This window comes from Falco cherrug, chromosome 19, assembly GCF_023634085.1.
Source record: "Falco cherrug isolate bFalChe1 chromosome 19, bFalChe1.pri, whole genome shotgun sequence".
In the NCBI taxonomy this organism is placed as follows: domain Eukaryota; kingdom Metazoa; phylum Chordata; class Aves; order Falconiformes; family Falconidae; genus Falco; species Falco cherrug.
In genome coordinates, this window is record NC_073715.1 from 1,526,443 (window position 1) to 1,549,127 (window position 22,685).

General features: G+C 57.2%; 1 protein-coding gene across 1 annotated transcript; it reads right to left on the reverse strand.

The window, feature by feature from the left end:
* Positions 1-4,094: 4,094 nt before the first annotated feature.
* On the reverse strand, positions 4,095-11,941 carry NHLH1 (nescient helix-loop-helix 1). The gene is made up of 2 exons (XM_027799059.2): positions 11,510-11,941; positions 4,095-8,239 (listed from the first exon to the last, which is right to left on the reverse strand). The coding sequence occupies exon 2, from the start codon at positions 7,829-7,831 to the stop codon at positions 7,427-7,429; it is 405 nt and encodes a 134-aa protein (XP_027654860.1). The 5' UTR covers positions 7,832-8,239; positions 11,510-11,941; the 3' UTR covers positions 4,095-7,426.
* Positions 11,942-22,685: the final 10,744 nt, after the last annotated feature.

Genomic DNA, 22,685 nt, shown 5'->3' on the forward strand with positions numbered 1-22,685 from the left:
ACCCCCCCAGCCCCCCTCAACGGTGGAGGGTCCGGCCGAGCCCCTCGCGTGTGTGTGGGGGTGTGACCTGGGAACCGATCACAGCACGTGGGACCCCCCCGATGCCGGTGGGGCAGCTGTGACCCCCCCCAAACACACGGTGTGGGAACACGTGGAACACCCCCCGCCCCCCAAAGTCCTGCTCCCCACGGAACAAGGACCCGAGGGAGTGTGTGGGGGTGGGCAGACACCTGCAGACCACCCGCTTGAGTGAGGGAAGTGGGGAAGACAGGCAAGCCCCCACACCACGGGTGGGGGGTCCCTTGGGGTGGTGGTGTCACCAGCCCCTCGCCCAGCAGGGCCCGTGGGAAGCAGCCTGTGCTCTCACGGAGAACTCGCCCGCCCCCCCCCCGGGGTGCTACTGGGGGGGAGGCACTGCTCACAGAGGGGGACGCAGCACCCCCCCTGCTCCAGAGAGACCCTTAATCAAAGACCCCCCACGCAAGGGTGCAAAGCTAGTCCACTTATTGGGTGAGGGGAGGGTCAGGAGGCGTGGGGACCCCCCCGCCCCACGCGTGGGGGACCCCACGGCGGGGGCACATCACCTGCCCGGAACAGCCGGACCGCGCCGCCGGGCGCTTTATATCAATGAGCGAGGCTGGGAACGGGTCGGGCCCGCCCCCCCGCGCTGCCCAATGGCGTGCGGCGCTCTCCTTCCGGCGCGGGCCATTGGCTGGATTTAAATGGCTTGTTTTGCCTTAATGGGGAGGAGGGTTTGGGGGCGGGAGGGAGCGATGGGCAGGGGCAGGGGCAGGGGCAGGGGCAGGGGCAGGGGCAGGGGCAGGGGCAGGGGCAGGTTAAAGCTAATGCTTGGCTTGGCCTGGCCCGGCTTGGCATGGCCCGGCCCATCCCAATCCATTCCCATCCCTGTCCAGGCCAGGCTGGAGGGGTCCTGCCCCGTCTGAGCCCTGGCACAGCTCAGCCCATATGTTTTGGGTCCCTCTGGGTCACCTCCCCACCAGTGTGTGCCCCAGAAGCCGAGGAGGATGATGGCTGGCAGCATCCTCAGTGCAGCATCCAGAAACACGTGGTCCAGGCTGAGCTGGGTGAGAGCTGCTGGGTCAGAGAGGTACGGAGGGAGGCGGCAGCAGAGCTGTAAGCTGGGGGACAGAGCTTGGGGTGCCTCAGGAGAGACCCCCTGAGTGTGGCCAGCTTATCCCTCCCTTATTTATGGAGGGTCTTGGCTCTTGCGGAGGAGCCCATCTAGGAGCCGTCGTGGCTTCTGCCCCCAGGTGCCCCATGCAGCGCAGACGGTGACACTTATCCCAGTGTTTTCCGACCTCTCAGCTGGGCTCTGCCGGGCTCTCCCAGCTCTGGCCTGTTCCCTGGGACAGCTTGCACAGCCTGGGGGCTGCTCCAGGTCCCTCTCTGCCTCCACCTACAACATGGCGGAGACACGATGCCATGTCCTGCACCGGCTGTGGAGGCTTGAGGGAGGGGGATCCTACCCTGTGCTGGTCCCCTGGCTCCTGGCACAGAGCTGGGGGATCAGTGCCCCCCCTTCTCACCTGGCTCAGTGGCCTGTGTGAGTCACGAGCAGCCTTGAGGTGTAAACTTGGGGGTGCAGCCAAGTGTGGCTCCCTGTGACCCATCAGGGCTTGGGGGTCGCTGCCGGCTGTGGGCCCCCTCTGCTCTCCCTTCCCCCTGCAGCCAGCTGCCCCGGGCTGTCCCCTTGCTCCTGTTCCAGCTCCGGGAGTGATTAATGGGCCCTCAGAGCACGTTCCTGGCCAGCTGGAGTTGCTGGAGCCTCCCTGCCATCTGGGAAGGGCTGCATTGTTCCACCTTGTGATTTACAGGGACGGTCCCCTCCCTCTGCACCCTGCTCTCGGGTCAGAGGAGCCCGCCTGGCTCTGCAGGGTGCTCAGCCCTGTCCCAGCAGCGCACCTGGGATCAGCAGTGCACAGGGTGCTGGGTGCTTCCCATCCATCTCCTGGGCACAATGGAGTTCCCAGAACCAGCTCTGTCTTGCCTTGTTCTTGGAAATGACCTTCTGCAGAGCAGGGAAGACCCAGGGCCCTCGCCAAATCCTCATACACCGCCCTGAGCCCCCTCGCACCCTCTGGACCCCCCCCTCCTTGCCCAGAGCTGCCCCACCACTCTACAGACTAACAATCAGATGTCAGGCAGGTCCAATGCCCATTGGTCCCAAGGCATCCCGGCCAGGCTTCCCACTCCAAAGGGAGGCGGGCAGAGGCTCTGGGCAGATAACTCCAGAGATTAGGAATCCTAGGAAGCAGGGTGGCTAGCCTCTCCCTGCCCCGGGCAGGATCAGTAGCACCTAACCCATTCCCCCAGACATTTGTCTGCAAGCCCTGGGGCACCAGAGCTTCCTGGGCCACTGGCCCTCCTTTCCCAGTGCCACCCAGTGTGGAACCTGCCTGGGGACACACACATGGATCCCAAGCTGCTCCTGCTGCACGCCCTCACACCCAGCTTTTGCCACGCCGTTGTCTCTGGTCTCGGTCCAGATGGATCCTTTCTCTCTGGCACAAAATCAAGGGCGTGAGGCGTCTGATGGACCATCAGCTCCTGCCCCAGGTCTCGGAGGAAGGGATCAGATATGGACGGGATCAGATGCGGATGGGATCAGATACGGAGAGATCAGATCCGTGCTTTATCTAGTGAGACTGTTAGGTCTCTTGGGCCAGGGCTTGTCTCTCCCAGTCGCCTGCCTCTGATGGGCACTGTGGCCTCGGGGGACCCTCACGCTCTAAACCAAGCATGAAATGAGCGTTTAAAACAATGGGGCACAGGAGATGCTTTTGGGAAGGTCTCCCATGTGTGCACGGGTGCCGTTCGCTTTTGTCCCTTGTCCCAGTCCCAGCCCTGCCCGAGAGCTGCATTGGGTCCCTTCGCAGAGGACAGGGATGCTCCAGGGCCCGGCTGGCAGGGATGGGGGTCCCCAGCCTGGGGGGTGACAGGGGTCTGGTGTGAGCATACAGGGCCCCGTGCTGGGGACCCGGCAGATGGCACTGCCGCCTCACGCAGGCGAGCTGGGGACACAGCTGCTGCCCACGGTGACATCCCCGGGGAGCAGGGCACACGCAGGCAGCCTGGCCCTGGGGCAGCGGGCTGAAACGAGGGGTGTCCTTCCCCCTTCCCAAACTGGAATGTCATGTCCTGCCCCGGCTACTCCTTTTTGGGGGAGGAAGGGACGTGGAATGGGGCCAGCAGCCACCCCCACCACATTGTCTCCGGGGCAGGGACACAGAACTGCCACTGAGCAAAAGCAGCTGCACGGTTTCATGCACATCTGTTTATCTCCACCTTCAGGACTATTTTCCATGGGTATTTTTCAAATGAAAACATTCCTTGTGCACAGACCTACCTGTGCCCTGGGTGTCCTCCAGAGGCTGGGAGAGGGATGGAGAGATGGAGATGTGTATGGGGAAGAGGGAAGGAAGAGGGATGGAGAGATGGAGATGTGTATGGGGAAGAGGGAAGGAAGAGGGGTGCAGAGATGAAGATGTGTATGGAGAAGAGGGATGGAGAGATGGAGATGTGTATGGGGAAGAGGGAAGGAAGTAGCTGTGGCGACAGAGTTGGGAAGTGTCTAAGAAAATGCTCCGGGAGATAGTGGAGAAGCAGAGCTGCCTGTTACCTCGATGCCCGCGAGCACAAAGAGCAGGCAAGGGACCCAATCTGTCGGAGATGACAGCAAGGCCAGAACCAGCATCTAAATTAGCATGAAGTGTTTCCATTGTGCGCGGCACAATGAGGACCATATGTCAGGGCTGGGGCTGGCAGCCGGGAACAACGGCCCCGCCGAGGTTTGGGTACCACCTCCCGGCGGTGGGATGGAGACGGCTGCCCCGCACCAACCTCCGAGTGGAGAGCCTGGGAGAGGAGCTGCGTCTGGATGCAGGCGGCAGGGACACGGTGCATCCCAAGGGGTCAACACCAGGGAGAAATCCCTGAGCTGGGACAAAAAGCGCCGAGGATCCCCAAAGTCCCCTCCCATGCCCCTGCAGCCTGAGGCAAAGTCTCCCTGCTTTCTTCCCCTGCTCCCTCTCCCTCCCCCCCCCCCCCCCCATGTTTATTATTTCCCCTTTGACGCATCTCTGCTGAGCCGAGCTGCAGCCGAGGCCAATTGATTATATGAAGAAATTTGGAGCAAGTCGGTGAACAGCTGCAACCTGCCCCCAGGGACGCGCGGGATCGGCGCAGACAAAGGAGACGAGCCGCAAACTTGCTTCGGGGTGGCTGAAGAAGCAGGGAGAGGGCTGGGGGTTTGCAAGGGAGAGGTCTGGGGGTGATGGAGAAGGGGACCGCGGGGCCTCTGCTAGGCAGAGGTGTATGGTCAAGCAATGGGTGGCTTCGGAGCCAGGGCAGCACCAATTTCCCCAGGGTATGCGGGAGAGAGAGGTGGTTTGTCGGGTGTGTTTGGAGATGCTGATGTCTGGACCAGATGTCCTCATCCCTCTGCTGTCACCAGAAGGACCGGGCCGTTTGGGGTCTGCTTGTCCTAGAAAACCCAAGGCGGGCTCCAAGCAGCGACTGCAGACATGGGGAAAGGCAAAGACATGGCGTGCACCCCATCTCGGAGCGAGCCCCAGCCTGGCTGGTGCTTGTAGGATCCTCTGAGCACCAAGAGGACGCATCCCAGTCCCCTGGCCGGAGCGGTAGATGATGGTTTCCCTCCCACCACCTCCTTTCACAGGCACGGCCGCAGCCATCCACTCCTGCCTTGGAAAACCCACCACCACCGCCAAACAGCGCAAGGAAGAGACAGTTAAAAACAAGATTAAAAAAAAAGAAAAAAAAAAAAAAAAGGGAAGCCGGGCACTCCAAGTTCAAGATCTCTCTTTTGCTGGCAGTTTAATTCATTTCCCCCTCCCCGACTTCCTTGTGAACTCATAAATAATAAATCCTTGCACAGTCTGAACAGCCAAGACAAACAAACGCTGGGGCACACCGCATACAAGGGTGGGTTGGTTGGTTTTTCCGCCGTGGTCATTGTTTTTTTTTTTTTTTTCTTCTTATTTTCTAGTTTTCCGTTCCCAAAAGTGCACAACAACAGCAAATAAATAATAACATTTATCAATAAATTAATTCAATAAATATCCTCGTGGCACAGAGACGTGGCTGGTAAGTGGAGGGGAAGGGTGGGCTGCCCTGCTCTGTATTGCTCTGCCCCTGCCCCGCTGAGTGCTGCAGTGATGGGGGCACCAGCTCCAGAGTCCGCTGCTCCAGCCCTCAGGGGTCCCACATTCCCTGGGGAGTCCTTGCGAGACAGAGGTAGCGATCGTTCTCCCTGCTTTTACGGGGAGGGGGAAAATGAGGTACGGAGCGAGGCGGCGCTGGGAGCTGGCGGCAGAGGCAGGGGTGGGACGGAGCCAAGGACTGCGAGGTCCTGGGAAGCCCAGCTGGGGCTTGGACAGAAGCACGGGCAGTGGCCAACACCTTGGGAGGGCACAAAGCTGAGGGGAGGACCCCAGAGAGCAGAGGGGGGCAGGTGCTGGGACCCCCCACTCCGGCTCTGGGGGTTTGCTGGACATGGCACTGGCTCTCTCACCATGAACATCTCGTCTCTGGCACACCAAAGTCCATCACCCCCAGCACTGACCCCGCGGGGGAGGACCACTGCCTGTCTCCTGGTGATGTTCAGTGCAGGGCAGCTCCAGCCCATTCCCCGTGGGCCAGGCTGTGGCTCTGCTCCCAGCCCGGAGCGTTGGCTCAAAGCTCAGCCAGCGGTTTCTGCATGGTCCTGGTCCCCACCTGGGCTCTGCTTGTGCTCTTGCCACTGCCAGTGCAAAATTAACACTTCAAACAAACACACCCCCATAAAACAAGGCAAAACATTCACTCCTGCAATGAGCTTTCCCCAGCCTCAGCGTGCCCTCGCTGGAGGAAAGGCCGCTCAGCTCTGCTCTCCCTTCCCGCTCCTCCTTCTCCCAAAGTGCTGACCCATGTTAGGAGGGGCCAGGAGAGCCCCGGCTGCTGGGGCAGAGGGGCTGTGCCTGCTTTCCCCCACCTCCAACCCTGCTGCCCTGCAAGCCGCAGGTAAAGTGCAGTTTACCCCAGCAGAGCACATGCTGCAAAAGGTCACGCTGCACCAGTGCCATACTGGTGTAAATGGTGGTGGTGGGGGGTGCAACACCTGGGGGCAAAGCCTCTTCGCACATGAGCCCTGGCGGCACTAGCTGTGCTGCAGAGGAGGGACGTGGTGCTGGGGGAGCTGAGTGCCGGAGTGCCCCCGTGCCAGGCTTGTGACCCCACTCCGGCCTTTTTCACCAGGAGCACCGAAGGGGAGAGAGAGGAAGAGCGGGGAGGGATGAAGTGCTGTGCGGGGAGGTCGGGTACCCCGAGGTGGTCGCATCCGTCAGTGCAGCGGGCCAGGCCAGGGGGGCTTCACACTGGTCGTGCACTAGTGCAAAGGAGGGTTGGGCAGTGAAGCCTGGGGTGCACAGGTCTGGGGAGCAGGGTGCTGAGCTTCAAGGAGACCAGATATGCAATGGAAGGGCTTGGAGAACCCCTGGGTGCTGCTCCAGCCTGGCGTGGGAGCGGGGCTCCGGGCACCTCGCAGGCAGCACAGCGAGCAGGCGTGCCTCTCTGCTCCATCTCGAGGGGAACCTGCTGCTGTCGTCGGTGGAAAGCATGGCCAGGTCCTGGCAGGTCTGCACCACACTTTGTGCTTCCTTTTGGGGTGTCAAAAGCCCAAGGGCGAAGACAGCGGAGCTGCTCTGTGCCCGAGGATGCTCCTGGGCTGTGCTCCCTCTGTGGAGGGGACGGTCTGGACAAGTGCCCAGCACGATGCCAGGGGCAGAACAGCAGCAAACAGACAAAATGCCCAGACTGGCCATGCTGGTGGGGCAGCTGGTGGCAGAAGGTGCAGACAGACAGATGGATGAGACCCTGGGACTGCTTGGGGCTGCAGTGTTTCACAGGTCCGTTTTTCTGCAGATTGTGTGAAAGAGGTGATATACAGACACAGAGACTCGGGCTCGGTGGCTCCTGCTGCGGGTCAGGGAGCGGACGTGGTGGCCAGGCTCAGGATCCCGTAGGCAGCACCAGAGTGATGCGAAGCAAAAGGACAGACAGAAGTCGGGAGCATACGCGGCCAGCGCAGGCTTCAGGCAGCAGATCCAGCAGGACAGACAGATGGCTGACGGACCAAACAGCCTGACTCAGGCAGGATGGAAAGACAGATGGACGCGGGCTTGGTGGTGGGGAAATACAGAACATCGTTCGGATAGCGGGTAGAGCAGAGAGCTGGGGACTCGGTCCATTTGAACAGACGGATGAACACAGGCACAGCATTTTGGATGCCCCAACATGTGGTTCAGGTCATAGATGGACAGAGGGACTTGAGCGCTTGGCTCAGATGCCCAGCACATGTTCAGGTGGGAGATGTGGCAGACAGACTGAGGGATGCAGGCTGGGCGGCTCAGACATCCAGCACGTGGTTCAGGTAGGAGATGTAGCAGATGGCCAGGCGGAGGATCTCAATCTTGGAGAGCTTCTTGTCCGGCGGCAGGGTGGGCAGCAGCTTCCGCAGCTCGGCGAAGGCCATGTTGAAGGCTTCGACGCGGATGCGCTCCCGCGTAGCATGGGCTGTCCGGTATTTGGCCGTGGCACGCCGTCGGCGTCGACGCTCCTCCCGACTCAGGTGTTGCAGGTCTTTCTTCATGGCCTCACCTGGCTCGGCTATCCGGGACTGAGCGCACAAACCAATGCCACCGGCGTCCTCCGTGCTGCCCGCGCGGCCACCGCCGCAGTCGCTGAAGACGGACTCGGACTCGGAGTGTGTCGGGGGCAGGTCGATCTCGGTTTGGTCCGAATTGAGCATCATCTTCGCAAAAGAGGGATGGACGGACAGACAGGTGCTTCAGAGAGATGGTACGTCAGGGGGACAGACTGACCCGGGCACGATGTCGCAGCAGAACGGCTCTACTTGAAAGAGAAGGTCTCTGGCTCACAGCAACCCCCTGGTTATTCTCCTCCTCTTCCTCCTCATCACACACCGCCTCCGCAAGGGAATTCCAAAATTTTCCCTTTTCCCCAGAGAGCTCGTTGGGTGAGCGACAACTTTCACAATAAATAATGTACGAGAGATGGCAGGACTCAAGAAATAAGATAAATAAATAAATATCCTCTGCGCGCGCGCTCATGCACAGGGACCACGGGCTCTTCCGTGCTGCCGTGGCAGGACCCAGTTTCGGAGCCGTCAGGTGTCAGAGCCGACCTCCTCCTGCGTGCTCTAGAAAACAGAAGCACAGGGGCTCTCAGCATCGCCCAGAGACACAGCCGGAGAGCTCGGCTGCTCGCTCCACCTGCCCTGCGGTGCTGGCCCCAGCCGGAGCAGGGGACACCCTGTCCCCGCCGGGCTGGGGCTCCGGGTCCCCAGTCACGGGTGGCGGGGAGGGAGCCGGTGGGGTGGCTCTGGGAGAAGGTGGAAGCCATTTCTCCTGGCTCTCCGGAGAGATGACAGGTGGTGGATGAGCAAAGGGGAAAAACAGACTGCAGGGGCAAGAGGAAGGGGGGCTTATTGTATACTAAATGAGCCCGTATGTCATGGATCCTGGCACCCCCGACATATGGAACCCAACACAGCTGCTTTGCTTGATGTGTCCAAATAGACGCTGGCTCCCCGCTCCCTCCGGGACGCCGTGCCGCTGGCCGGGAAAGCTGCCTCTCCTCTCCCTTCTCCTCCCCCCTGCTGCCTTCCCCGCACGGCTCCGACACCGGGCCCCAGGTCCGCACAGATGCCTCCAGCACCCCAGGAGCATCGCTGGGAAAAGCAGGTCTTGCTGCAGGCGCGTCTGCCCCCTGGGCAGGGCAAAGGCAGCGGTGGAGCAGGGGAAAAACAAACTTTGGATGGGGAATAGCCGCTGCTGGAAGAGATAGCAGCCTGGCTGGGAAGCCAGCCAGGCAGAGATGTACAACATATTACTTCTCTCAGGCCTGACAAGCTTGTAATGAGCCATACGACTGAGAAATGGAAACTAAACTAATATGGACAGGTGATGACTGGGAAGAAATAGTCTACATCCCGTTTTAAAAGACCGGCAGCGGGCAAAGCCCTTGATGTGCATTCACAGAAGCGCTGCTCAAGAAACACAAGGAACCCCATAAGCATGTATAGAAATGTCTGCATGGCCCCTCTGAGCCCCCCCTGCCAATATATGTGGCTGTTCCTGTGCACGCTTACACAAACACACATGTACACACACAGAGACACATTTCCCAACACATATGTGCAAATGTTCACAGTCAAAAACTCCTCTGTGAGAATCCCACATCCGTTTACACACCATTTACACCCATGCTTGTAAATCTACCCCAAGTCAGGCATCTCTGTGTGCGTGCACACACGCTCACCCTTGCGCTGTGAGATTCAGATTCCACTAAAAAAAATTATCCTGGCCTTTTTTCTTCTATAACACAAAACCTTTCAGCTATGCATGAGAGTACTGGTAATCCATCTAAATCCTAGACAAAAAGTTACTCCTGTGAAGCTCTTAGGTGATGGAAGGGCTGACGGAAACGTGGCTCTCGGGATCTGTGGAGATGCCCTGTCAAGGCTGGGAGCTTGCAATAAATCGCACTGTCCTTGGAGCGCGGCTGAGTTTGGGTTTGTGTTTAACTTGCTCTCCCTGCGACCAGCCTCAGGGACAAACCAGCCAGGGACCAAGAACCACGGCCAGCGCAGCAGTGTGTTACCTCAAGTTCCCCAACGAGCCCCATCTGCTGCAGCCATCCGCTACAGCCGTGACTCGTGCACCTTGCTCAACCCTCCCCATTCCCCTCCTGCTTTAATTTCTTTTCTCCTTCTGCTCTTGTGCCCTTCCTGCAGAACCTGGACCTCCTCTCTGGCACCCGGCAGTGGCAGGAGCACTCGTGCCCTGCTGGCTGCTCTGCCCTTGGGAGCAGCGCACCCGTGGGTCATCACCACCCAACGCAAGTCCTTCATGGCTGGTGAGCAGCTGCAGCCCTTCATGGCCAGCTGAAGGCTTGTTGCCACGGCCATGTTTCCCTGCGTGCTGCCGGTGCCACCCCACTCCCACTCACAATAGCCATCCCTGGAGCATTGCTCCCAGCCACCGTGGCTTCCGGCAGCGGGGCAGGGATGCTGCTCCGGCTGTGAGCGCCAGCTCCATAAAGGCTGCAGTTGGGCCAGGAGAAAGAGGGAAGGTCAGCTCTGGGGTTGGACACGTGCCACAGCAGCTCTGCACGTTCAGCTCCTGGGCTGTGGCGAGGATTTGGTGCGTGTACGTCCAGGATCATGCTCATTTGTGCACAGCTTCGCTTTAATATACTCTCCCCCCTGCTCTCAGGGACAGGGAACTGCGTTTGATCTCATGCACTAGCTTCGCTGCTCTTCTGCCTCCCTCTTACCCCAGCACTGCTGCTCTGAAAACAACAGGCCTGTTCTCCTCTTGCTCTGCACGCTCAGGCGCTGCCCCATCCCACCGGGGCCATGCGGGAGGTGTGCTCCTCGTGTGGGTCAGCCACCCCGGCAAGAAGCTGCAGAGCGGCTCTGCTGCCTCCTGGCCCCATCGTTTCAGCACAGGGCAGGGAAGGAGACAACCAGCTGCCTCTTGTCCCCTCCTAGAACACCAGCACCAGGGCACGAGCGTGTCACTTCATCCTGGAGCAGGGGAAGCTGCAAAACCTCCTTCTCCTCGGGCAGATGGGGATGGTGACCTGCCCAGGAACAGCCCGGGAACACACACTGCTCTGCCGCAGTCCGCAGAGGGCACAGGCTGTGGGACAGGTTGCTGTCGCCATCTCAGCATCCTGGTGAGTAAATTGAAGGTGTATCAAACACTGGAGGCAGGAGTCCTGCACAGGGGTCTCAGTCGCAGAAGGATGTTAGCAGGAGACACGGGATCATTTGCATGAAGATGACTTTCAGTACTGGACCCAAATAAACTCCTTAGCCCACTGCTCCTCCACTGGGTTAGTCCAGTCCTCAAAAGCTTTTCCTTCACATGGGTGACTTGCGTTCTGAGTGGCTCCTTTTCCTTCAGATGAACTGTAAACTGTCATCTTCCCAAATTCATCTATTGCAAGAACCTCTTCTCAACCTACGCTTGCTCCAGTCCTGCCTTCAGCAAAACCCCAGCGATGCTTAAGCCCCCGCTGGGAAGCAATGCTACCCAGCTCCCTGCTTGCCCTTTCCCTTGCCCTCCAGACCAGCAGAAGACTCTCTGGCCAAGCAAAGTGTGCCTGGGACCCACTTTGCGGCCATCTGACTGGAGGTTCCTTTGCTTTTTCCTGGTCAGGAATCCCCCGTGCCAGTGCCAAGCCCAAAGTGAAGGATGCGCACGGGGGCTTGTGTGTCAAACCTTGCACCGAGGTCAAGCTCCCTTCCCGAGACAGCCCGCAGCTTTGTGCTCCCTTCCCGCGCAGACCACGCAGCTGATCTCGCCATCCCCCTCCCCACCTGCCACGCTTCCCTTTCCACAGCATCAAACCTCGCAGCAGCATCCAGGGGCGCTGCTAACCCATCCCCAGGACACCTTACCCCCAAGCTGATGACCATTCCCAGGCTCCAGATTTTCCCTTCCAGCAGGATGAAGCTCAAGTAATCCAGGGAGCAAGGAACTGCTTGGCTCATCCATCCATCGAAGAGGCAGAAAGTTTCTCTGGGTGTGCGCAGCGTCCTGCGCCGTAGGATGGACTTGGGGGGGTCAGGGAGAACCCCGGCAGCCTTGGGGCCCAGGCATGCTACTCCTTGGGCAGGAGTGCGAGTGGGCCACCGCGCGTTGAGATGGACACCCCAAGGAGGCATGTGCCCCATATGCTATATATACATCCCAGCCTCGCACGCCGAGTCCGACCCCGGCTGCCTCATTGGCCGCTCCGGTGCTCCCCCCCTCATAAATATTAAAGTCAAGAGAGGGGATGCCATTGGCTGTGCGGGAGGTTGGAGCCCCCGGGAGAGGAGGGAGGTGGAGGTTGGATGTGGTCCTGGAGGGTGGATGGAGGTGGTGGGCTGGGAGGGAGGGAGGGAGAGAGGGAGGGAGGAGGGTGGGGGTGCTCCGGGAGAAGGCGACATCTGTTCTCCATGCATATTTCATAAAGGAGAAATAGAGAGATGGGAGCAAACGTGGAAAGGGGAGAGGGAGAGACAGGCAGGCAGGCAAGTCTCTGCGCCGGGGTGGGACGAGGAGCAGTGACTGCAGAAGTGGGACCAACAGCACAGCCTTCCCAGTGGCTCCCAGTGGCACGCAGCCTCCGCAGTGTGGGCGCGTGTGGGAGCGGGGCTGCGTGGCCACGCTGTGCCAGCATCCACGCATGTCTGTGTGCGGGCAGCTGCGTGATGCGTGGGTCTGCGGGCGCCTGTGTGGAGCGGGTGAGCACCGGTGGGGTGCCCGGACCACCGACAGCCTCTCCCAGAGAGGCTGTACCAGCAGCAACAACTGTCCTGTAGGTCCTGCCTGAGCGCAGCTGTAAAATTCACCTGTAGCAAAGTTCAGTGAGAGGAGAGAAAGAAAGTGAAAGAAGGCGGTACCCGGAACGCACAGGTACTGCTCTGCAACACCGATCCTCTATCTAACCGTAAAACAACGATTGCTTTTGTGGGTTAGGCTGAGCCTCTGCCTCTCACCCTTCTCCAATTTCAAATGTTCCCTTTAAACTGTCCTGAGAAAACCTTCCCTAGTTTGTCATCCTCATCAGTGAACTCCCTGCTCCAAAATTCCTGTATCCCCCGTCCCACGCGTATCCATGTGTGTCCTCCCAGACCCCCCTGCAGTTTGCTTGCTGGAGTCTCCTACCTTCGCCTTCTTCCACCCAGCACTGGAAATTGCCCGCCACCCCCCTTCCCCTCCCTCCCATGCACTGGGGGCTGGTTCCCCCTCCCCTGCAGGCGAAGCCCAGGTGATGGGCACTCGCACCTGGGCGGACTCCAGCCCGTGGCACGGCTCAGCAGATGGTCTCGGAGTTTGCAGGGCGAGCGGCGGACGAGGCAGAGGGATCAGGTGGCAGCGAGAAGCCTGCCTCACCATTGCTATGGCACCGATTATAAAACAATATTCGCCTAATGAGCTCGTGGCAATAGCCACATCCACCCCGAGACTACGGCGCGCAATGCACAGCATGCCTGGGTAATGCACTGCATGCACTGCACGTCGTGCCTCCCGCCCGCGCGCCCCGCGCACGCTTCTCACACGCACAAATCACTCCTCGCTCACGTGTGGACATGCAAGCAGCACATACGTGTCCACACAGGTGTGCGCACCCTTCCCCAACCCTTCTCAGCCCCTGTAGCCCCCTGCCCGCGCACACACGTCCCCCTCCTCCCTCACTGCAGCGCTCCGCCTGGGCCCCCCATCTCCCCCGAGAAGCCTGATGGGCTGTTTGTATTTTTTCCTCGCTCTGCCCACCCCCGGGGCCAGCTCCTCTCCCCCTGCCAGGACGCCAGCAGGGCCCCACCTCTCTCTGCAGCTGATGCTGGGCTGCTCTGGGCATCCTGCCGGGCTGGGCGCAGGGAGGAGGGGAGGCAAGGAGTGGAGCTGGCTGCCGAGCCTCCCCACGGGGGACGCCAGGCCTGATCTGTGCTGGCCATCCAGGCCAGCGGGCAGCTTCTGGCTCCCTTCAGCAGGAGCCCACTCAAGCTCTTCCCTCAAGTAGAGGCACCGGCAGGTCTGTCCTCCCATCCTGGCTCCCTGCGGCTCTCCTGGGGGTCGATGCACAGTGCCCTGCAGGGGCACGAGCTGCCCAGCTTGCCCCCGAGGCTGGGGTCACTAAGGGGGACAGCCCGCTGGGCTGGTGACACACGCACAGTGCATGCCCCCAGCAGCCGAGCCCCCCTGCTCTTCACGCGGTCACCTTAGCTCTGCCCTGCAATGACGCAGACTTTCAGCCTTCCTCTTCCCGCAGGTAAAGGCTGAGATTGCAAAGGCCCCTTCATCAGTCAGCAGCCACGTTTTGCCCTGCTGGGAGGGAGGATGTCATCTGGGGACATCCCTCTGCTTGGAAAACGGTCGCTCTTTGTACCTGAGAAGCGGCGTCAACGGGCAGGATGCAGCCCTGATGCTGAGTGCTGCACGGTGCCCACAAAGCCTGGCGGAGCTGAGCAGCTTGTGGAGGGTGAGATGAGCATTGTCAGGGCTGTGCTGGGGAAGAGCCACAGGCACAGGTCTCGTGGGAGGGTGACGGCAGAGCGAGAAACTCTAGAACTTTCTCCTGCAATCCAAGCTAATGTTCCCCCCTCCCTGTGGCTGCAATTCTCCCCGGTGCCCGCTCAGAGCCTGCAGCCCACGGGAGCTGCCACGGTCCCCACGATTTTGGCTGCTGCCTCATTCTCTACCTCCTCAGCAAGAACTTCTGAGCTTCAGATATCCGCAGGCTGGCAAAAAACTGATGAGATTTGGGGGAGGGAGAACGAGAGACTCTGTCTTTGTTCTTCACTTCTGAGTTTCCCAAATTTAATCGCAGGAGCCCACATGCCAGAGCCTGCAGAACCCCTCATTCCCTCTGGAGTCCCGGGCTTCCCTTCCAACGCAGTGTTCAAGAAGAACACCAGCGGGAGCACAGCCAACTTTTTAAATCTCTCGATACCTTTTGGCTTGACCCATGAAGTTGATGGACCCAGGTGGGTCCCTTTTGGCATCTTCATCCAGGATCTGCCCACCTCGAGGCATGAGGCTGAGGGATCAGCTGCAGGGAGAGGAGCCGTGGCACAGGGCTGGGGGGACCCGAGCTGGGCTTTGCCGCTCCAGGCCCCCTGCGTGTGCGCAGGGAGGGCACGGCGAGGTATGAAAAGAGACTAGAAGAGGCAGCATTTGGCAGGAGATGAGGTGACATATTGTATAGAGCCACTGGGGACCACACTGGCCTGGGCTTGTCAGGGAAGACAGGCGGCTTTAACCCTTGTGCTGCTGGAGCAGACCCAGCTGGAGTTTTGTAACTTTTATGCAGCGAGGGGCTCTGCAGATCCAAACAACAGGTGGGAGACCTGGAAGGAGATCCCTGCCGCAACTCACGGATGCTGGGAAGACAGAGGCCGTGGGGGGCATTCCTGCTCCTGCCCATCAACTGGTACCTCCACACCCACGGTGGGACTGTGTCCCATCTCTCCACCAAGGACACTCCGCAGAACAAAAGGCGCTGGGCTCCCCCGCGTCCCTGTGACCGCCCAGCTGCTCATTCATGGCAAAGTCTTCTCTGGCAGACATGCCTTTTTGGAGCGTTCCCTGCAGCCAAAGCATCACAGATCCCGGAGCATCCACAGGGTCACGTTTGGTGGCATTATACTTTGTTCAGACATGCACAAGTGCCATTTGTAGAGGGGGCAGCTGCCAGCTCCACCGTGTCTGGGTTGCAGCACGCTCTTGCAACCACCGGCTGCAGCCCAGGCTGGCTGGGAAGGTTCAGACGCTCTGCACAGACGCTGACCACACTGTGATGCTCAGCTGGGTGATGCTCCAGCTACCAGCCTCTTTGCAGACAGCGAGCGGGAAGCGGAGCTGTTTGGATCGATGCTGGAGAAGCACCTGGACCGCCTGTTAATCTTCAATCAGGGTGACAATGCCCGCTGAAGCCAGGGCTCAAGGCCTTTTTGGGCAAGTATGTTAGAGCGTGCGAACACGTGTGCACGTGCAGGCTGTCTGTGCAAGCTGTGTGTGCCCGAATGTGCATGCATGTGCAGACTTGGGCTGCAGAGTACACGTGCGTGTGCATAGGTGGCTGAGCAAGGTCCAGCACCCCCCTGCACGTGCGTTTGTGTGCACACCCATGTTTACTTGCGCATGTGCCTAACTAATAACAGGAGGCCCCTGATCCGCACAGCTCTCCCCACGCCCTGGGCACGCTTGCCTGGCTAGTGACAGAAGCTCTCGGCTCCGATAGCCCCTCTCCTCTCCTCGCCTTTGTCTCCCTGGCTTTTATTGAGTGCAGGTTTTGTGAGCGGTCGGTGACAGACGGCCCCGGTGCTCGATAACTAGACAATCTGTCACCACCACCACTGACAGCTTTCACAAGGAGCCCCTTTCCTTTCATCCTTCCCGGTTCCCTTTGCCTCTGCTTGTCCCCCTTCCACACGTGCTCTCTGGCTTTGTTCCCCCCTAAAAGCCAAATAGCGACAGAAGCTCCTGATCATAATATTGCTCTAATCGAGTCTGTCATAATCGGATCCAATCTAATTACGTCCAGATCCCTCTCTTCTCCTGACTCTCTCTATTGCCTGTCCATCTGTCCCTCTCTTCCCTTCCAGTCTTTGTGTCCATCCATCTGTTATCTGCAGGCCTTTCTCCCTTCCCATCATCTCCCTGGGCCCCTGCCCCATTCACAGCGTGGCCGCCCCGGCCCTTTCCTCCAGCGGCTCCCTCTCCAATCCATCTCGCTTAAAGGCCTCTCCATCAATCCATTTAGCAGCAGCTCCCTGCCTCCTCTAGCCCATCTGCTTCTCCCTTTCTGCTGGCTGCGAGATGCAGAGATGCTGTTTTGTTTGTATGTCGATCTTGATTAGCCCCAGAAACCTCACTGCTAAAGCTGTGCTGGCACTGGGGAAAGATCACCTGGGTAGCAGAGAGCTGTAGGTCCTAAGCAGCATCCTCCATCCCTGCCTCACCCTCTACCTCCTCCAAGCAATTGCACCTCACACAAGTGCCCAGGCTGGACACGCAGGCGAAAGAGGCTGGAGATAAAAGGATGGGGCCCCAGGAGCACAGGGCTGCACAAGGCAGGCTGGGGAAGAACGAGCTTGCATCAGTATTTCCCCAAACTTCCTTCCTTTTTCTCTCGCCCTGGTATTTTTTCTCCAGGAATGCACGGAACCGGCTGGACAATGGACAGACGTGCAGGCGTGGTGGTGGCGAGACCTGACGGGATGCTCTTGCTGCACACAAAGAGAGGACAAAGGTAAAGCAGAGCCGGGGCAGAGGGCTGCAACGGGACCCAGCGTGGCAACGTGGTGCCCAGGTACCAGGGTGTTGTGGATTTGGGATGCGAGGTCACTCCAGGGCCTTCTGTGCCCTTCCTAGCAGCAGCGGGTGCTGGTCCCTGTCGGAGACAAGGGCGGCAGAGATGGACCCTGGGCAGGATCCAGTCTGGCAATTCCTACACTCCTATTTGTAGTAGTCAGACCCTGATTTTAAACACATGTTGGACTCAGATGCCTGCTGGGTGCCAGCCAACGGCCCTTGCTTGCTGCCACAGTTATCCTGAGCTAAGCTGCCTTCGTTCCTTCAGCTGGACCTCGTTGCTGCTCATGGGTAGGACACAGAAAGCAGCTGTCAATACCCATGGCAGCAGGACTACTGGAGGGTGACCATGGGCTACCAGACAGAGCACTGGGACTGGGACACAGGACTTGGTGTATCCTTTAGACAGCAGCACCACACAAAGGCTCCATGACATCTCTATATCTGCTTGGTCCACAGACCAAAGACCCACCAGTCTACGTAGGCAAAGGATGGGCCCAAGCCCGCTTGACAGAGACTCGAGGCACAGGGCACACAAAGCTCAGTTTTTAAAGTATTCAGCACAGACAGACCTAGCGCAGTTTCAAAGGCATGCAGAGTAGCATCTCCCCTAGCATGTTTCCTCCATCTATTTATTTGGGAGTTAAAGCTAAATGCTCTTCCTTGAATAGTCCATGCTTAAGCAATTGTCACTTGTGAAAACAGGGTCTGGCTCCTCTGTATATGCCTTAAAGTGGTACGTGGAGCAACACCTCAGCCTCCCTAAATCCCGAGTGAGATATCTGGCAGGCAACAGCCCAGCTGGGAGCTGAGTCCAGCCATGCTGCAATACTGACCATCAGGGAGGAGCGAAGGGGGTGAATGACAGTCACAGCAAGGCCATCTGTGGGACAGCTCGACTCCAGCCAGCTGCAGCCACTGCTGCCCAAAGCACAGGTGCTGGGCTCCAGTGCCGGGAGCAGGAGAGGCAGCAGAAGCTGGGCAGACTGGAGAGGAAGGATGCTACGTGAGGAGCAGCACTGTCATCTCAGCTAAGAGAAACAGTGACTTCTCACAGAAGTGACAGAGAGCATGGTACTACAAATGCTGCTCTGCCATCTCCCAAGCTTGAGTAAGGTGATGGTAGCTGTTCCTACAACTCATCCAATAACCTCTCCTGCCCTTTGTCAGAAAGCTTCTTTCTTTGGTCTCCAAAAAAAAAAAAAAAAAAAAAATCCCTTCACCCCCACAGTGGACATCATCTCTATTTTAGCTGCCGATAAAACATAGAAAACTAATTACTTAAGACGACACCAATTTTTTCTTCCTGTCTCCACTGCTTCCTTCTCCCAGAAGCCAAACAGCCCTGGCTTTGTTCTGGGCATTAATTAACTTTCCTGCCTCTTAATATTCCAGAGCCATAAAGTTCCCAGGAGCTGGGAGGCCGGGCGCTAAGAAAACACACATTTCCTCTCCTTTCTCCTTGTCTCATTGACTGTCACCCCCATATGTCTCCCCCCTCCGGGCACAAGGGCAGCTGCAAACCCTCCTCTCTGGGCTCAGCCCCAGCCCTCTGCCTCCTGGGAGGCAGCTGAGTTCAGAGGTCAAGAGAGTCAGTGGCATCTTCTTTTTGTGCAGAAATCCCTGGTAGAGTTGCGTGGGGAGAGAGGAGAGGAAATTGATGCTTGCAAATTATGTGTGTGCATGAAGGGGGGGAGCATGTGTGTCTCAGCAAGATGCCTGGGGGCTCTGTGGCGGAGGCAGCATGTGCCAGCTGCCCTCCTCAGAAGAGGAGTCAGGGGCTGCCCAAAAAAAACCTAGGCTGGGCTTTGATGTAGCTGGAGGTGGTTTGGGGTAATGCAAGCACTATCTCAGTACCAGAGGCATGGGTGGGAGTTCCACGGAGAGTCTGGGGGGTTATCAGTAAGGATGGGACTTCTCACGGGTCTTTGCGAGGCAAGGTACAGGGATGAGGCTGGTTTTGGAGGACAGTCAGGAGTAAAGTGCAGCAGAGATCCCTGGGTTTCTGCTCCTGGCTTGGCACATTGCAGCCAAAAGCGCCGGCAACAGGTAGTGAATTACTTCTCTCCAAGCACAACTGGAAAGGTAGTTCCAGTGTCTGGTTGATCTTCTCCAAGGCTCTCCTGCCAGCACCAGGAGCTGGGTGCACAGAGGAGATGGGAACAGTAGCAGTGCTGCAGCCTTTACCCTCAAGAGCAAAACACAGTGGAAGGTGCAGACAGGCAACTGCCCCTGGGAGCAGCTGCCCCAGCCCTTGCTGGCGTCAACAGCCTGTTTATTTTGAGGAGCTGCTCAGCAAGACTTGCTAGAAGTTGCATCACTTCTTTTTCCCTTGGCAGATGGCTGCAGAACTTGCTTCTTCCAGGCTCCATCTCTTGAGGGCAAATTTGCCCTTGGCTGCTCAGCCCCTTTCTCCTTTCTTCCCTGTTTCTTTGGTCAGGTGTCGAGCAGGGGCGAGAGCTTGCAGAACCCCCATCTCACCAAACCAGCAGAATAACTGACCTGCTGAACTTGGTGCCTAAAAGGTGCACAAAGATGCCAAGTGCTTGGATGGAACTCAAAGCTGTCCAGCATCTATAAGCATCAGGAAGAACTGGTTAGACCAGGAATGATGTAAAACAACCTTAAAATGCCATAGTGCTGGAAGAAACTGAAGTACTCATTCTTCGGAGCAACAAGCCAAAGCCTTAAGAGTCAGAAGACAGTGTTTTCCCAGCACCTGAACTGGTTTGCAATGCTGGACTGAAACGGAGTGAGCTTTTGTTTCCTCTGCTGACTGTGCTAGGGACGGTAACCTATGTCAGCTGGGAGAGCGTCTTAAATCACTGTCGCGAGGTTTGCCAGGAGAAATCTGTCGAAGCCAGAAAACGGCTAGGTATCTCTGGAGCGTTCCTGTGAATTGTTTCCCAGCTGGAATACGTCCTCCTGGACCAGCTACGACAGATGCAAGTGGTGCTTGCTTCATCCCTTCCCTAGACCAAGAGGCCGCCAGGGGTACTCTGCTGTGAGCCGCTGCTTCAAAGACAGCCAGACACAGAGCAAGAAAGTTGTTTGCTTTCCATATGTTTTGCATAATTTCCCATGCAAACTTTTCTAATTATCAAAGCAAATGGGCTTCGAATGGGGGAATTCTCTCATTCACGTCAGCCTACCTCAAAGAGGCCGTGCCACCGGCTTGGCCCCATCACCCAGCACAACTTAAGACCGACCCTACCTTATCTAGCCAGCACACCTAAAAATGCACCCAGTTACTCCGCAGAACTCAGTACTCTTGTTTCTATCGCAAAGATCCAAATAAAGCCACATATATGCCAATACCCAAACTATTTTCCACATTAATGTACTGAGAAGGCACTTATTCCCCATTGCTTATTAGCATTAGGGATGCTCTAATTAATGCACATAATCTCAGGAGTGATGGGGAAAAGTGTATCAGGGGAGTTATCAACTTTAAGGTTTGCGCAGCTGAGGACAGCTGCTGTTACACCAGGATGGGCAGCACGAATTAGAGATACAACTCGGCCCCCAACCAAGGGCAGCTACTGCACCGCTACGCAGGGAGATACGTGAGGGGTCAAGCCTGTTCCATTTTTAAAACTGGGTGCACGCAGCTACGGCAGATAACTGTACTCAGACTGAAGGCATGGAAAGGATGGCTTAGGAGCGAGTCTTTCCAGGGCTAAGACACGAACTCTGGGCTTAAAGCAGCAGCCAGCAGCTCCCCAAGGGGCAGCGATTTAGCAGTCGTACACAAAAGCAGCAAAGGCTTCCCTGGTCCCAGTGGAGGGGAATGAGCAACTCCCAAATCCACTGTCAGCTCTTTGTTTGAAGATCAGGACTGAGACTGAACGATTGCATCGGTCACAGAGATCCCGATTCCTCCCACCTTCCCCTCTCCTCTCCCCCATTTACGATCTGGAGAGGGATGCAGGTGAATGTAAGACCTTTTTGCACAGTCTTGTTTCCCATATAAAATGGGATTATCGTTCTCCACGACACAAAAAGCGGCTCCTTTCACCAACATTAGCTTTGCTTTAACAAAACACTTTTGTACTTCAAGTGCTGTTCACCTCAAGGTCTCAAGAGCATCCCCTCACCCCTGTGGAAAAGGGCAGTGGCAGGGGAAGCGTCATCGGTGAGAGAAGGGCGCTGCGAAGGAAAGGGAAGCGGCTGCAGCCAGTCTGGGCAAGGACAGGGAAGAGAAACCTAGGGACTAGGACTCAACTCTCGCAGCTCATTTACTTCCCAGACGAATCCCGCAATCCTGACTATTTCTTCCCCACCCCCTTTCATCCAACACTCAGGCCCAATTCCCCAGAGGAGGGAAGGCTCAGAGCTGTGCGGCACAAGCCTCATCATCAAAAGCCAGCTGAGCAAAATGAATCCACTGACCATGGCAAAACACACTGAGGAGGGCTGAAAACAGCACTGGCCACCGCCTTTCCTTTCACCCCTCTGTGCAGTGACACCGCTGGCACCCAGAGTCCGAGGGACACGCAGACCCCCAGCACAGGGTAAATTTTGGGCTGACAGTCAAGCAAAGACTTGCTGTGTTCTCTAGCGTTGGCAGCAGCAGAAAATGTGTCTGTGCTGCAGCGCCTGCCAGCCTAACCCCCTTGCTTCTCCCCTCCTTTTGTCAGGCACTGATAGGAGCGTTGCTCATTGCACTGTCCACAGGGGAGACCTGTTGGCCATCCAAGGAGCGGCGTAGGCACAGACAACAGAGGCAGCTGTTTGTTCGCCTCGCCAGAGAGCAGCTCCGAACAAAAAGCTGGGAGTGGAGAATGGGGCTGGGAGTGGTAAAAGGGCTTATTTCTGTTTGTATGGGGAAAACAAGGGGGAAAAAAAATTCCAACCAGAAGCCTTTGGGGAAAAAGAAAAACCCCAACAACCCCAAAAAGTCCAAACCCAAGCTCAGAATCCAGATTTGAAAGACGGAAGAGACCGCAGTTATGGGAAGGATGCATTTTTAATTTGAAAATTATCAGATGCTGATTAGCCATCACTGATCCCAACATCACTCCACACAGCACTGCTCCACCATGAATGAAGGATTTGCATTTTCATATGTAAAAAAAAAATGTAACAAACTTACCTTAGGGAAGGAAAAACATATTCTACAAAATTCTTTGCCAGACCACATGCTGTCTTGAGGTCCTCTCTCTCACCCAAAATACTTTCATGCACAGAAATAGTCTATGTGGATAATTCTGGGGATTTTGTTCTGACAAAGTTGGAATGAGTCCAAAGATTAGGAGTCAGAGGCTATGAAAATCCTTATTGTAAAGACAAGATATCTCCATGTAAATTGAGATATGAGTTTCTTCAGTATTGCTAGGAGAAATGAAAAGAAATCAGGCTCAGAAACACTCCACGGACTATCAGGAGCAGCTTCCTGATAGCAGGATCCATTAGCAAGTGGAAAAAGTCTCCCTCAGGGTAGCACTGAAAGTACAAGGTCTGAATTACTTTAAAACTCCAGAGTGTACGCCTAGTTGAGAAAAGACTTAAACACAATAAGCCCTCACTGTCCTCTAGGGAAGGGAAAGTGCTTTCGCGCTAGTCAGCTCCGATTTCTGGAATTAATCCTCTCTACCTATTTTTGAGCTCCTCGCTTTGGACAACTGCACTATCACACCTCTAAATCATGATCGCCGAAGAATAAGTGAATTTTCATACAAAAGAAACAACCAGGGATATCCAAGTGCCCAGTCAGTCATAACTGCTAGCCCCGAGAGTCCAGCCTCGAAGGAAACAAAGTGTGTGAGCACG

Excerpts from the sequence above, each read along its gene's own strand:
- NHLH1 (XM_027799059.2), bottom strand. The coding sequence starts at position 7,831 with ATGATGCTCAATTCGGACCAAACCGAGATCGACCTGCCCCCGACACAC.